General features: G+C 38.8%; 1 protein-coding gene across 1 annotated transcript in view; it reads left to right on the top strand.

Moving 5' to 3' along the window:
* Positions 1–244: 244 nt before the first annotated feature.
* LOC121441248 (adhesion G-protein coupled receptor G2-like) overlaps positions 245–16,936 on the top strand; it is a gene marked incomplete at its 5' end in the record, with an annotated part of 41,076 nt that continues 24,384 nt past the window's right edge. The window contains 8 exons of the mRNA XM_041642405.1: positions 245–283; positions 4,535–4,588; positions 7,561–7,616; positions 8,501–8,556; positions 9,637–9,676; positions 10,115–10,152; positions 11,757–11,851; positions 12,880–12,946. Of these exons, the coding sequence (XP_041498339.1) occupies positions 245–283; positions 4,535–4,588; positions 7,561–7,616; positions 8,501–8,556; positions 9,637–9,676; positions 10,115–10,152; positions 11,757–11,851; positions 12,880–12,946 (445 nt within the window). The remainder of the gene's footprint in view (positions 284–4,534; positions 4,589–7,560; positions 7,617–8,500; positions 8,557–9,636; positions 9,677–10,114; positions 10,153–11,756; positions 11,852–12,879; positions 12,947–16,936) is intronic.

Here is a 16,936-nt window from a genome sequence, read left to right as displayed (position 1 = left end):
ACTCTAATAAATATTGGAGTGTTGCCATGTGTTACACACATAACAGACATTCAGAAAGTGCCTTCTCAAAGAATGAAAGTGTCTTCTAATTCATCTTGGGGCCGAAGAACAGAGAATAGGTCTGGGGATGTTGTTTCCTTGGCTAGTACCAGTTAGATTTTGCAAAACTCTAGCTTCTAGATTTCGGGGAAATTGAAGTGTTTAAAGAATCTGCCAGTAATTACTCTGTTTGTTATTACTTTAGATGCTGCTTCAGAAGTGTTGTCGACTTTAAACAAAACAGGTAATTTCAAATTATTTCCGGGTGCCATAGCTTGTCTTCTGTGGCTTCTTGAGTTCTTTGTACGTTGAGGCTGATGGATTAGTAAACGAAGAAGTTTCTGTTGTTCCTTCGCTTCTTTCCCTAGGTGTCCAATCTTTGAATGAGTGCCTCTGTCATTGGGCTATTATGCTGTTGTCACCACACTCCTAAACTTCCTATTCTGGCCATATACGCTGCTTCAAAAGAACATTTATTGTTTTTTGAATATCACAGCAACACCTATTAGCTCATAAAATGCAGAATATAGGGAAATACAAAGAAGAAAATAGAAATCATCTTTAGTGTTACTTTACTATTGTTGTTAGTAATTTGGTACATTTTCAGTTTTGATCATATATATTATATAAACATTCATTTGCAACACACACACACACACACACACACACACACACACACACACACACACACACACACATATATATATATATATATATATATATATATATACTTACCCCCATGTTTATAGCTTTTTCAGACTAATCATAACTTACAAAGATTTTATATTTCTCTTTTAACTTAATACTAAATTGTAAACATTTGTCATTGTCTCTTGCTATTAATGACTTGATGCTATTCCATTGTGTGCCATATGCTAAGCATTAAAGTTGTTTGTATTCTTTTAATAGAAGTTGTTGCAATGAACATCCTGATGCCAACATCTTTGCATTCGTCCCTGATTTCTATAGGATACGTTCCATGGATTGGAAATAATGGGTCAGCAGTATGAATATTTTAAGTTTCTTGAGAACTACTGCCTGTTTACCTTCTAGGAAAATTGTACCCTGCCTCATCCTGCCCGCAGTGGATGAAAATGGCCATGTCACTGTACCTTTGCTGAGACTACATTATTTTTATTAAATCATCTTCTTGATTCTTTATAGTTTTTTTCATTCTTGATTACTAGGGAAGTTAAATACTTTTCGGGATTTAGCTATAAAAATACAAGTTTATTTCACAGTTGTCCTTCATTTTTTATGGAGAGAAAAACAGCAAGACAAAGAAAATAATGTATAAAGGGTTATTGATGACAGTGCAAAGTGGTATCCACCTCTGTAATTACCACCAACCATTGCCCATGAATCACACACTGAAGTGAACTCAATCAGTAACAAACACAAAAGTTTATGAAAGTGTCCCTATGATATTGTTTATACTTCAGGGTGTCTCCAAACTTTGAACTTAGTCTTTCCTTTATAATTTACCTATCTTCTCTAGAACACAGAATTTCTCTGCAAATTTGTACCTTGAATGCAGCCGGCAATCCTCCAGATTTCTGAACCTGATTCTCCATCATCTGAGGGCTACAGAGTGGACTTTGTCTGCAAATGTGCTTGGAAAGATATTCCTAAGGCTTGGCTCTTGAGAGGACATTAATATTTGCCTGTGAGCCCCTAACTTCAGTAATCCTGGTTCAACTATGAGCTTGTTATGCAACAGTTGTTGCGTGGTCTTGACTTCTCTGAGAAAGGGTTTATCTGCCAGTACAGCGAGGATAGTACTGCATTACCTCTAAAGGAGAAATCAGGATTCTTGAGTGTCAACTATAGTAGCAATGTTTTTGAGTCAGCATGTACTGATTCACATGGCCTTTCATTTCTGGGCCACCTGTTCTTTACAGTCTGAAGGCCCTGTTTCCATCTTAGTCCTACCCACCTGTATTATAAATTCACATTTGTTGGTCTAGTAGTCGTGCTGGAAATTTAAGTAGAATTACACAAGAAGTGGGATGTGTGATGGGTATGATCTAAGTGTGTAAACACGTGACTCCAACTTTCAGACTCACCCTAGACCAATGCTGCATCGTGTTCTGTGAATGAGAGTCCCGTTCATTCTGCTGCTGGACTGATGGGATCTTTAAGATGTCAACAGTGTGCTTTTCTTAGCACTTCACAAAAAAAAAAAAAAAAAGATACTCTTGGCAAATTGTTTTTTTAAGCAACAATTCTGCTCTAATATTTAAATTGCTTCTTTGCAGAAAAAACTAAAATCACTATAGTAAAAACCTCCAATGTATCAGGTATGACTTATTATCAATATCAAGACTTTTCTTTTTATAACTGAAGTAAAACTAAAGAAATGGCTGGTATTTGTTATTTCTTTGTCTTTTTCTTACTTTTTAAAAATAAAATCTGTTCTTAATGAATATGTATTCCCTGGGTACCTAAAATTGTAGTAGATGTTTTGGTCTGTGTAGTAGTCATCAGACACCAGTGCCTACCCTCAAGAATCTTTTTGTCTAAGGGTAAGACAGAGGAAACAAACAGTTAACTGACAAGAACGTTCATGCAGACATAGTCAGGGATTCCACCAGGATGTTTGTTCGTTCGTTTGTTTGTTTGTTTGTTTAGGTCCTGAGGATTGAACACAGGCCCTGCCACATGCTAAGTGTACATTCTACCACCAAAGCTACATCCCAGACTCACAGATATTTGTAACATGATTAAGATATGTAGGCAATAGAGGGGCTAGTGATAATGAGATTATCCACAAGATATAATAAAAAAGAATGAAAGGATTGAACATTTTTTAAATGAAGAAATGATGTGCTTCTAAGAGTCCCGTGCAAGTCCAGGCACACAAGACCTGTCTAACAAAGGCTCTTCATTGACGTCAGTAGGAAAATCTGGTTTACTGCCTGTTTTCTGTAAATAGAATTTTATTGAAACACTGCCCTGCCTCTTTGCTTAAATTATTTTTCAGTGGCTATATTTTTGCTACATAGAATTGAGTTGTTGCAGCAGAAACCATCTAGCTCCCAAAACCTAAAATACTTACTATCTGACCGTGCTCAGATAAAGTTCGTCTCAGTCAGGATTTAAAGAATTATCGGAGGTCACATACTGGGGGAGGAATTATAGCTAGCAGTTCCAGAAATGGGAAAGAAAATTCTCACCGAGAAAGAGCAGCAGTGGAGGTGCAGGGAAAGCCTGGAGGAGAATGACAAGCTGAGCAAGCAAGAGAGGAACGGTCGAAAGGCCACAGAAAGCATTACTCCCTGTCGTCTATACAGTTATAACATGTTGTACAGTGTGACAGTCAGTTGTTCGCAGAACCTAAATTCAGCTGAAGCTTGCCACTCGAACACAAATAAATCATTCTGACAGAAACCATATCACGGGCACTAAGTCAAATTACAATTTTCATTTGCATCCAAACTAATTTCTCTCACAAAAACAAAGTCAGAACACGCAATGGAAATAAACTTGCATTTGGGCATTGCATATATAATTCTGACCAAAGAAGACACAAGGAGACAAAATATTGTTTAACACATAATCTTTTTAATGATCTTTGTTCCTTCACTAGTTTACTGAGAACCTCAACAGCATTTGCCTTCCCCACCCTCCCATCTTCTGTGGATTTCTTCCATGGCAACAGAAAGATCCAATTATTGAATGGAACCTTGAGCTCTTTTCAAATCAAACCAAAAGATGCACTTCTTTCACAAAGGAGAAAGTGTTGCTCAGGTTGACCTGCTTTTAACATGGCTCATTTCATCTCCCATTCATCTCTTCCTTCTTTGTGTGTTTGTGTAGCCGATGGCCTGTCCAGTACACAACCTTTTTATTTCCTGGTTAGGATCACCCTCTAAATTGTAAACGCCACCATGTCACACTTTTATTCCCTGACTGGCCACCCACCAGAGTGTAAGCTCCTTGAGGGTAGGGTCTGTATGAGTAAGATCCAGAAAATATAGTAAGTGCTCAGCGAATATACTTTGAATTCTGTAACTTTTGTTCAGGAAGTCAAAGTTGGAACATTACTATTATTTCTAATGTGCATTTGTAGAGCACTCTGTATGAGCTAAGACCAACGTTAGAGTCTTCTAGGCTTTTCCTACTTTGGAAGGGAAGGAAGGCCCACGATTCAGAAGTAGCCCTGATTCTCTATGCATGATTTGTTTCCATGGTTCGCTACTTAAATTTGACAGGAGGAGAAATAATTAGAAAGGTGACAAAGAAATTTCAGAGAACGGTTGATGGTCAGACAGTGGTTTGCCAAGGAGTGGTAGAGTCACAGTCCATAGCTGCTCATCTAAGGAAGAACACATTCTGCTATTCTTGGTGCAATCTATCCAGCCAATTCTGTTCAGCTTTTTTATGCTTTTGGTCTACATTAGATGCCTTCGTTTGCCAATTTTCTTGACAATGCAGTATATGAGCACAGTTATTAGCATGTTTAACCAGCTGGGTTTCTTTCTTCTTTTTCCAGGAGTCAAATCTCAGAGAAATATCTGCAATTTGTCGTCTATTTGCAATGACTCAGGTTAGTTCTAGTGATCACTCCACATTACCAGAGAAGTTTGGTCCTCAGGGAAAATCCTGTTGTGTCTGCGTGTACCTTTCTGGTCTGCCTTTTTATTTTTTTTTAACAACCAGGTTACTAAAAGTCCCTAATAAAATCAAAAGCAACTTTTAGACCTGGCTGACATTATCTTTCCATTTTTTAGTCAGAGAAGATAGATCAACTTCTTGAATATGAAGCATGGGCTCTATAACTAGCATTTTCACTTTAGTTTTAAATCCATACTAGTTCTAGTAATCTTAGAATTAATTCATGAATATAGTTAATAATAAAATTATTATTGATTGTCATAAGTCACTATTTATATGTAAATCCCTCAAGCCTTTTTATAGGACCTTAAGTTATAGGACTCAAAAACAGGGTCTTATCCTTTCTAAAAGTAAAACAAAGCCAGGCTTTTAGAATGTTGAGCCTTTGAGCCTTCGGGTGTTTAATTAAATGCTGATCCCAGTAGTGTCTGAAATGCTTTGCCATCTCTAAGGCTGTCCACTATGTTTTTAACATTGAGGTGGAAATCCCTTGAGAACATGCTATTTTTGAAATAGAAATATTTTTTTTTTCCTTTTGCCATGGGCCAGAGGCGTGAAACAGTCTCTTTTCTCCCATTGATTTGGCTCTCTGGGCTTTCTTCCTTATTAAAACCAATGAAAGCAAATGTGAAAAATAGAAAAATATGCTGTGGCAGGTGAGAACTGGACTGGAGATAATGGGTAGAGAGAAAAGGAAGATAATGATGTATTTTATGATATAAAGTCTTGCTATCAATTTCAGTAATCATTAGAGGAATTTTTACCTTTTTTGTTTTGTTCCTAGTTATAGTGTTATATTTTTGTCTGAAAAATACAGGTAATATTTCAAGTAAAAATATGATTGGATAGATTAGAAAACAAGAAAATCTATTTAAATACTTTGTGGATGAGGAGATGTCTCAGAGGTTAAAAGAGCATATCGCTCTTACAGAAGACTGAAGCTTGATGTCTAGCATGTATGGGCAGCTCACAATCACGTGTAACTCTAGGTCCAGGGGAATCCTACACCCTCTTCTCATCTCCAAAGGCACTACATTCATGCTCACAAACTCACATACATATATACATAATTAAAAATAAAATGGAAAACTTAGTATTTTGCCAATACTTGCTATTGTGTGAGTGTGAGACTTGCTCATTTGCGCTTTCTGTTGATGTGTTTCAGGGACACTCTAAGAGGGAACTGTTAGCTTTTTTAGATTTCTTAAAATAGGCAAAGGGTGGCCGGGCGGTGGTGGCGCACGCCTTTAATCCCAGCACTCGGGAGGCAGAGGCAGGAAGATCTCTGTGAGTTCTAGGCCAGCCTGGTCTACAAGAGCTAGTTCCAGGACAGAAACCAAAGCCATGGAGTAACCCTGTCTCGAAAAGTCAAAAAAAAAATAGGCAAAGGGTGTGGCTCAGTGCTAGTATATTTGCCTCATATTATGTGGCTCTTGGTTCGATCCCTACCACCACATATGCAAAAAAATATTGGATACATTTTATTTTTACACATTTATATAACTTTCTCTTCTTTTCTCTTTTTTCTCTCTCCCCTCTCTTACCCTTCTCTTTACTGTATCCCCATAATGTCATCATTTGTAAGACTCCCCTATGTTTTGTGCTGGGACTAATGTCTAGCTCTATTTTGTGTCTAAATCATATTTGATAACTGAAAATCAAACATGTGGCTATAAATGGTCATCTTGAATAACAGATGCCATAAATCTGGTTGGAGTAATGTTTTCCCCAATTAAGTGACTGAATTGACCATTTGTTGTAGTGACTGTTGAAAACAACTTCATCAGGGAACCAACTCTTCTGGCACCAAAAACTCCACAATATCCTGCCAAAAACTAGAAACCTCTGCTTCTTACAGGTTTCCAGTCTCGGTCCATTAAAGGCCTATGAATAAGCTGGAAGCTATCTGGCCAGGAAGAATTAGGCTGAAGGTCAAAAGGTGGTAGCTTTTCAGTTGTCCATGCAACCAGAACTACTGTGTCACAGTACACATATGCTGTGAACATATGCATTCAACAAGAATGTGAGGGTGACAAACTCTCTCTCTCTCTCTCTCTCTCTCTCTCTCTCTCTCTCTCTCTCTCTCTCTTTCACACACACACACACACACACACACACACAGAGAGAGAGAGAGAGAGAGAGACAGAGAGAGAGACAGAGAGAGAGACAGAGAGAGATTGAGAGGATCTAAACAAGTTTCAAAAAAACCTGATTTTAAAAGTACATAATTTTATACAGATTTGAAGTATCCTTATTTTTAGTAATTATAGGCTATATTATTTGAAGTTTGTGTATCAGTATAAAATTTCATTAAATGAACTCAGCAGATTATATTTTTCAATTTGTGTGTTTGCGTGTAATAAGAATAATTAAAGAATAAGAGACCCTGAATTTAAGGCCAGGTAGAGATTTGGGGGGAGTTGGAGGTGGGAGAGGGAAATGGTGTAATTGAAATACTAGTGTATGAAATCCTCAAAAAAACAAATTTAAAAAAATGATGAACAGTCGACTTCTATGGGGCTGCTTAGCTGCTAAGGAACAAATTTTCTCTCATCTGTATCACTGTAATTCCAACTCTCAAAGATGTTCTTTGAAAGGTCACATTGGAACCATAGTCCCCAATTACCCTTAAATACAAAAAGTTTCAGCAGGTAGAACTGAAAACATCTTGGCCAGCAGGTGACATTCTCTCTTACTGAATTCCTACATCAAATTTACAGCTCCCATCTTCTGAAAATTCTGTTGGCAAGCAATGAATAAACCACCAATAGGGGAGTAGGATTCAAATTGAAGATTATGATTAAACTTTTTATAAAATAATGCAATGACCTTGTAATGTGTTGTATTAATTCTCAAACTATAAGGACACAAGTCTTACATTTCTTTCTGAAAATTTATTTTTAGTGTTTTTTAGAGGTGAGATAGTGTTTCAGTATGATGACGCCCACAATGTAACCCAGGTAGGCTTTCAAGATTTTCTTTAACTGCAATCTTCCAACCAAAGTATATATTTCCATGTGTTTAAAGATTTTCCAAAGATTCAGATTATTTGTGATTCTTGATATGTTTGATTTATGAACAACTTTAAGTAAAATATGTCTCCTTGACTTTCTAGCTTTGTGCTAAGGGCTTAAATTCATAATAATAATGTTATTTTTCTAATACTTCTATTTTAGTTTTTATTGGGTTTGCTTGCTGAATAAGAATGGTAATTTTGCACAGTCCTAGTACCAGTTAAAAGTATTGAATGACTTTAGAAATTCCTAGCAACAAATATATATGTATATATTTATGTATGTATATGTATTTTGAGTCTAATAAGAATTTTCCAGATCTGGTTGTGTTCCCCATTTGGGAGAACCAAATACAGTGATGCACACCTTGGCAACCTAAACTGAGCCAGAGGATCTAGGCCAAATGTGTTTGTTCATTCCTTGACTATTTCCTAAATGCCTACTATATGCTAGGCCCTGGGCTGGGTGCTAGGAATACAGGAATGGCACAGTCAAATTTCCCTTTCTACACTGATGTACCTTAACTCTAAAACCTGTCATGAGGAGAGCTTTAATAGGACTGTTTGGGGAAAACCCTTGAACAGAAGAAATACAGAACTCATTGACTCTGACACTTTAAAAATCAAGCCAGACTGGCTCAGGCAATAGGGATGCACTCTTGGGTACCCCCATTACCTATGCCAGTTCAGTTTGATCATCACTAGTTTAGAGAGTTAGGATTCACTCTCTAGGGAGTAATTCTTTGTGTGGATAAGAACGAAACTTCTTGTCAGAGAATGTGTTTAAAGATGGTGCTTGTTGTTTTCTTAATGAATTCTCACCTCCAACAGAATCAAGAAACGGCTAATGGTACTTTCACTGGAGTCCGGTCTCTAAGCGAACTGAAGTGAGTGATGTGCTGTTTGCTTTAAAACTTCATCTACACCATGTGGAAAGATACAGTTGAGCTAGTTTTTGCTTTTGGAGACCAAGAATAGGATACAGCAACGTAAAAGATACAGAGAAAATTGGTTCTTGCCTATTTAGCAAACTAACCAGTTATCTGTTGCCAGCTAACAGTCCCCTGAGCTTGTTCCCTCTGCTGCTCTGAAATTAAACCACAGCTTCATCTGAATCTGTATTTGAATTTTAATACAATCCATTATCCAGCATTATTGTTAGACAAGTTCAAGTCCAGACTTTATGCAGGAGTATTCAACTTAAGGCCAGCAAGCCGCATGCGGCTGAGGAGAGCTATGAAAAGAGGCCCAGCACAAAATTCCAAACATACTTAAGACATCATTAGACTTGGTTTGGTAACTCGATTGCATATTTTTTTAAATATGAACTTTGTAGATGAAAACATTATGCCACACTGTCAGAAGATGGGATGCACATTACTATATACCATTTGTTCATATTGTCATGAAACGACAGTGATTTAAAAGTCAGAGAAGGAACAATGGGCATTGCAGAAAGAAATGAAAATATTGTAGGAGCAGGAATGGAGGCAAAGAATGAGAGAAATCCCCACAGGGGAGTTGGAGGAGGGGGAGACAGGGCCAGAGTCTTGGAGAGAAGGCTGTGTCCATTGATGGCAGATGAGATATTAATCGGAGGCCCGGGATGAGTGGCTTACCTTTTTCAGATGTCTTTGCCCCGGGCCAGCTCTTCCTTTGGCTGTCTGCCAAAAGAAGCTGCCTTGGGGTTTGCAGTAGCCTAATGAATTACATGATTGCTCAACCATAATTTATATCTTGCTCTTAGCTAGGGCTGATCCATCTCCCATCTGGTTAGTTTTCCTTGTCTTATAAATAATTGATTGCCCCTACATAGCAATCTCTCATTATACCCCGTGTCTCTTCAGAGTGAACACTGTAAGCAGTACATACCACATGCTCAATCTAACTGCTTAAAAAGCTACATGTTTCAAATTTCACATCACGAATGGTCTCCTTCATGTTAATTTCTCTCATTCTATTAACAGGCGATCAGAGCTCAACAAAACGCTACAGACTTTAAGTGAGGTAACCATAGTATACCCTTTACCGTGTTTGTCATTATTTCAAAGGAGTGTATGGAATTCTGTGTTCTTGGAGATTCACATTCAGGTTCTCCCAAATCTATCTGACGGTGAATGAACCCATTGCATTGTTCCGAATCTCAGAACTAGGAGCTATGGGTGGCCACTGTGAGGAGGTAGGATTGCTGTTAGGTAAGACCGAAAGTTTCTTCAAATAAAATCTGCAGGAGATTGAGCCAACTTGTATCCAAGTGAGCTCTCTTGACACTGGGGCAGCCAAACAGAGTGTGTATGGCCTGAATATAACATGTTGGGAACTCAACAGGGCTGTACAATATCTCCAGGAGTTGTGGTTCCAAAATTCTGTGATTAGCCCTGGATCATCTTCTCTGACATTTCTAGCTGATGAAGTAATGTATATATTTTTATTTATTTATTTCAGACTTACTTTATAGTGTGTGCTACAGCAGAGACCCAAAAGTAAGTATTTTTAATTTTTTATAGGAATCCTTTCTCCATTTATGGAAATAAAGCACCAAGGAAGCTTAGTTAAATTTTCAACTCAGAGACTTTCCTCTAACATAAACACCAGTGATATTTTATATTCATATTTTTATAAATACAAATTACTCTGTCAACCTCCTTCTTCTCATTTCCCTGGGCCATCAGTGTCCTTAACTCTGAAGTGGCTCATATTAGGTCAAGCAAGGTAAATGCCAGGCAGAAAAGAAGACTTACAATGAGGAGCTTTGGAAAGGAGAAAAGGGGGCAGGACCACATTGAGCATAAAACTAGAGATGGGAAAGAGTATATGCAGGAATGAAGCAATTATTGGGGGCTGTACAGGTAACTATTTTAAGTTGTATCCTTTGGAGTCCCTAGCTGCATAGTCAGTGATTTGTAAAGTGGTAAACTCACTACAAGAACCCTGAGCATTCAAAGCCCTATAAAATGTCAATTTTCATCCATCAACTATTCATGACCACAAATTATGACAAGTCTTTCATAAAATTATATGCTGGATTCTTACATACTGTGGGTATCTACTTCATTTTTTTCTCCCCAATACTTTCAGCATTAATTTCTTTCTACCCACGTCATTAGAAATGGAGAGAATAGCTTAAATAGTCATCTGATATCTAGACTGAATTCCAAGGAGATTTGGGATTTAAGAGACCTTACCATTTATCTTAGACTGGTTTTTAGAAAATTGTCTATGCTGAAATTTGAAATATCTAGGGGCACTAGGCAAATGATCAAGTTTTTTAGGGGGGATAGCAAAAATTAAAAATGTCAAGGTGCTTATCTTTGCTGCCAAGTTGCATGCCTGCAAAACAAACCTGAAGCCAGGTGTGGACTGCAGGTCTCTGGTCTGAAGAATCCGTGAATGTGAGCCTGATGTCTCTTATAATAGAGTTTTGGGGGTAAAGTACAGACTGTATGTATTAGTCAGGGTTCTCTAGAGAAACAAAACTTATAAAACACACACACATAACTAGCGGACTGTGGTCCAGCTACTCTAACAATTGTTTTCTCCCACAAGAAGGTCCAAGCATCCAGTAGTTGCTCAGTTCTCAAGGCTGGATGTCTCAACTGGTCATCAGTATACTCTGGAATCCCAAAGAAGTAGACTCTAATGTCAATGAAGGAATGAACTTTCTATTGAGAGTGATGCCAAGTAGTCAAAGAGAGAACAAGCTTCCTTCTCCCTTGCTCTTTACGTAGGCTGCCAGCAGAAGGTGTGGCCCAGATTAAGGCTGGACCTTCCCACCTCAAAGATCTGGACTAGAAGTGGGTCTTCACACTTCAAAGAGCTAATTTAGAAAAGATCCTTCACAGCCATTTGGATTTTAGTTACTTCTAGATGTAGTCAAGTTGACAACCAATAATAGCCACCACACTCTACAAGATGGGTGTTTGTAAGGCTACTGGGGTAATATTGCAAAGGAAACACTTTTAAGTGTCCCTTTCCTCACTCTTGAGTTTGCAAAATCAATTGCAAAGTATAGACACATTTCCAATATATATATATACACTAACTATCCCTACATACTAACATTGGCTGTGTGTGTTTCTCTTTACAGCACATTAAACTGTACATTCACAATAAAACTGAACGATACAAGAGATGTGTGTGCCATGATGGTTACTTTCACAACTGTACAGATTTGGCCAATGGGTAAGATGTCTCTGTCTGTGGCTGTCCTCTTTTTCGTGTGAATTTTTATGTCTAAAAAGATTCTTTTTTCCTGTTTTCCTATAAACTATCAATATATTGTCGGAAAACATGATTTTAAAACCTCTATTGAGATGGAGGGCTTTGAGTAGAGTATTCAGTGGATTGTTGCTAGGCCTTGTCTGATTCATCTTTAATCAATAAGTAAGCTATGTGTATTTATGTGTACACTGATGTTTTGGTGTTCTTTGTAGAATTTCTAAGGAAGGCTAGTTAGCGTATGCATAATCTCATATGCTTAAGTTTTTTTCTGTTGAGATGAGTAAACATTAAAGTTTACTCTCAGCAGGTTTCAAGTATACAATACAGTAACTATAGTCACCATGTCACATAATAGGTCTCTTGAAGTCTAACTGAATTTTCTTATCCTATAATCAAAAATTTTCCAATTTTTCGTTTGAAATGGTCTGCTAACCCTCAATTTCATTCTCAGTATCCATGAGTTTGACCTTTGTAGACTCCACAAGTAAAGTAAGATCACGTGATATTTGATTTTCTATGCCTGGTCTGTTTCACTGAAGCTAATTTTCTCCAGGATATGTTTACTTCTTACTCCCTCTTGGGAGTTTCTGAAGACAGATCTTGCAAATACACAACCAAACAGAAAAAGTCAATAAATATTTTAGCATGTATTTTATATATAATTGTTAATATAAACACAGTAAATAAATTTTATCACTGATTCTAGACAATCACTCTTTAAAAAACACAACCTATCAGTATAATAATCATATATTATATGAGTCTGGGCTTCTATTTTGCTTTATTCTTTTAGTTTTTTTGAGACAGGGTTTTTCTGCGTAGCCATGGCTGGCCTGAAACTTGCTCTGTAGACCAGACTGGCCTCAAACTCACTGAGATTCGCCTGCCTCCTGTGTGCTGGGATTAAAGGCATGCGCCACCACCACCCAGATTTTGTTTTCTTCTTAACCATGCATTTCCTTTTCCTTTTATTATTTTGTCCCCTTTAGAACAGTGCTGCTGTTCTCTCAAGACTCCCTGCCCTTCTTCACCAGAAGAATTAGAAAAACTGCAGTGGTATGTAACATACTTTGCTGAGCTTCTCATAAATAAATAAATAGCAGAAACTAATAATATGTGGTAATAAAATGGTATATACATATAATATTTAATCACCATACTAGCTATCTTAGGGTTTTATTGCTATGAAGAGACACCATGACTATGGCAACTCTTATAAAAAAAACATTTAATTGGGACTGGTTTACAGTATCAGAGGTTTAGTCCATTATTATCTTCGTGGGCAGGAAGCATGGTGCATGCAAGCAGACATGGTACTGGAGAAGGACCTGAGCGTTCTACATCTTGATCTGCAGACAGCAGAAAGAGGTGGCCACACAGGGCAGGTCTTGAGCATCTGAGACCTCAAAGCCTGCCCCCTAGTGACACACTTCCTCCAACAAAGCCGCACCTACCTCAGCAAAGCCACGTTTTCTAATAGTGCCACTCCTTATAAGCCAATGGGGGAGGCATTTTCTGCCATATTACCACAGTAGCTAAGGATGATCAAGATTTTCAGACTGAAGAGAAGCTTTCAATTTTAGAGAAAACGGTTTTCTGTTCTGTGGAGCTTCCATTTGGACCACTGTCTAAAGACAGTGTTTCTCAATCTTGTAAAGACACTTGGAAGATGCTGGATGAAGGACATGTGGAACTCTTGTTTGGCCATCTTTCTATAAGCCAAAACTTAGCTCAAATTTTAGTTTTTGAAAATGCTGATTCCCAATCCCCACCCTCAGATATATATTCTGGAGCAGAATGAGCTGAGATATACCCTGGGTATTTAAGGCTTTAAAGCCCTTCTCTCAAAAGGCTGCGGTAGGAGGCTCCCCTTGAGCTTGAGGCCACCCTGAGTCACATAGTATGTCTGAATTTCAGCCTGGACTGCATAGATTAAGACCCTCTCTCAAAAATGCAAACTCAAGGGGATAAAGGCACGTTCGGTAATTGTAATGTACAATCAAAACTGAGAATCTCTTCTATAAACGCAATTCTTTTTGGAGGGGAACTGGAAAGAAGATTGCAAAAGTCACATATAATGTGGTCATGAGTATAACAAAATAGACATAGAAAAAAATGAATGAACCAAAGAAAATATTCACATGACTACCCATGACTGACCTGCCAGAATATTTTATTATCTCCATTCCCTCCTTCTCCTTTTTCTCTTCTCTGCCTTTTCTTTCTTTTACTTTACAGAATTTTCTATAGTCAGAAAACAATAGTTAGAAAAAAAAAGAAAACAATAGTTAGGCTATTTTTAACTGTGTAGGTTCTTTGTATGTATATTATGATGTCTGGTTTTATGTTTTTATGGGATTCTATGTGTGGAAACATGTGTGTCTGCATCTATACATGTTTTTCATGCTTTTTCTTTGATTCTTTCTCTTCTGATTCTTTGTTTGTTTTGTCCTATTTCAGTTTGTTCCTTTTTGTTTTATTATTGTTCCTTCGATGTCGGGAGAAAGAATATGGATCTGGAAGGAGTTGAAGGAGGAGAAATTGTAATCAGAATATACTGTATGACAAAAGTTTATTTTTAATAAAAGAGAAAAGACATACATAATTTAAAATTTGAAGCTTCTCATATGGGAAGAGACGGCTAAATGAACCCTGTCAGCCCAAAATGGGTCATATAGCTGGGCTATGTTAAAACACTGGGCTCGTGAGATAGTTAACATTCTCAAAAGATCTGTAGCATTTTTGCAATAAAGACTGAAGAGAAACATGCCCTATTAAGCGTAACATCCTCCATTAAGCGAGATGGTGAGAACTGTTTAGAAGATAGGATTTCAGAATTGGAGCAAAAGCCATCCCTCTTAAGACAGCATCCATCCCCTCTAAAAGGCTGTCCATTCAGAGTTATTAGGAGGAAGCAGGCCATAGAAAACAGGGCATAATCAGGCTCATGCCTGGTCACTGCCCTCGTTCTCTACCACACATCCACGTTCGTTCTAGAGCAGGTGCTTTTCTACCTTCAAAGTCTTAGGTCACGTGGGGAAATGAACTAGTCTCTGTAAATTAGAAAGTGAATTTGATCCGTCTCAACCATTCCCATATGCATCGGTCCCTGTACACCATTTGAAATGTGAATTGTGACCCAGTGAGCCTGGTATTCTGCATTTTCAACAAACTCCTGGACGAAGCCAGTGCTACTGGTCCCCGAACCCCACTTTGACATAGATGTTTTGTTTTGTTTTGTTTTTAATACAAGGTCTCATCACATAACTCTGGCTGGTCTGGATCTCATTATGTAGATCAGGCTAGCCTAAAACTCATAGAGATCCGCCTGCCTCTGTCTCCCCAGTGCTGGGATTAAGGATGTGCGCCAGTATACTTTTCTTCTTACCCCCACTTTGAAGACTAAGGATACAGGCAATAGAGTGATGCAATGATTTTTTTTACCCATGGCCTTATGTATAAGTCATTGGGGGAGATAAAACGAAAACAGTTCCCGCCTCCTACCTTCAGAAATTGGTATGGTATAGCACAAGCTTCTGAGTTTTTACAGACCCAGAGTGAGATGATTCTAATGTGAAGCCAAACGTGAGAGCTGTTGAGCTGGAACTGTATGATCACTGCATCCTTCGGATTGCTAGAAACACCTGGGACACTTTGAAAACATGCTAATGTGCCGGAATACCCTTCTAGGGTGCCAGGGCTGCTCTAGGTTTGGGTGTGGGTGGTGATGACTCGGGTCTTAGAGCTCCTTAGCAGTCATCAGGTGCTAAGTGCACAGCAGATGCACGTGACTGCACATAGGCCACCCTCTGCCAGAAAGAATGTTCAAAGTGGCACTCAGGCCGGTGCTCAGTCCCAGGAATTTCAGACCAGCTGTATGGGACGGGCCTCTAGGCCCTAGCATTGAAGAGTTATGCCATCCTACTACTCTGTTGTTGGCTTGGCTGCTTCACTCAGGGGCTGAAGGGTCGGAACTAGCATGACCAACGGGAATCTAAAGTAGCCTCTTTCTAGCGGAACCCTATGATGGCAGCCTGTAGTGGGAGTCTGACTTCTGCAGGCTCCCTATGTCCTAAAGACAGCCTCATGTACACTTTTCATGGCCCCTTTCCACAACATGGCCAGATGGATTACTGTAGTATATGACCAAGAGAAAGGCCTCTCATGGGCATTGAGTAAATAATCCGGAGGGCTCTCTTTGTCTCTGTGTCTATGGCTTTCTGTCTCTCTGTCTCTGTCTCACTCTCTTGCTCCCTCTGAAGACAGGACCTCATGTCTTAAACCTCCTAATTTTATAGTCACTATGTAGTCAATGACCTTGAACTCCAGAGCCTCCTGTCTCTCCTTCCCAAATGCCAGGGTCGCCATCTTATATGGTGCTTGGAGTCAAACCCCGTGCTTCATACCTGCTAAGCAAGCACACTACTAACAAAGCTACAGCCCAGTCCACCGACACTTCCTTAGGGTTATGCTTATTTCAAGCCCCTGCCTTAGTTAGGGTTACTGTTGCTGCGATGAAACACCATGACTAAGAGCAAGTTGGGAAGGAAATGGTTTATTTGGCTTGCACTTGCATATCCTAGTCCATAATTGGAGCAAGTCAGGACAGAAACTTAAACAGGGCAGGAATCCGGAGGCCAGAACTGATGCAGGGGCCATGGAAAAGTGCAACTTAATTGGCTTGCTCCCCATAACTTGTTCAGCCTTTTCTCATAGAACCCAGAACCAGCAGCCCAAAAGTGGCCCCACCCACAATGGGCTGGGCCCTTCCCAGTCAGTCACTAATCAAGAAAATGCCTTACATCTGGTTTTATAGAGGCATCTTCTCAGTGGAGGTTTCCTTTTTTAAGACAGATAACTAGTTTCTATGTCAGACTGACATAAGACTAGCCAGCACAGCTCCTCGTCTTGTCTAAGAGAAGCTCTAAGAACATACTTTCATCGGTTTTCTGTCTCCATCTAAAACTGATCTATCAGAGACATCCCTGGGTGTTTATTGTCCACCCTGGTTACTCCTCCATAGTGTGTTCTAAGACAGATGGATCA

The sequence above is a fragment of the Microtus oregoni genome, unplaced genomic scaffold (genome assembly GCF_018167655.1).
Source record: "Microtus oregoni isolate MIOR12 unplaced genomic scaffold, Mior012 000074F_003, whole genome shotgun sequence".
Taxonomy (NCBI): domain Eukaryota; kingdom Metazoa; phylum Chordata; class Mammalia; order Rodentia; family Cricetidae; genus Microtus; species Microtus oregoni.
Note: the sequence above shows the minus strand (reverse complement) of the source record. Positions and strands in the feature narration are given on the sequence as shown.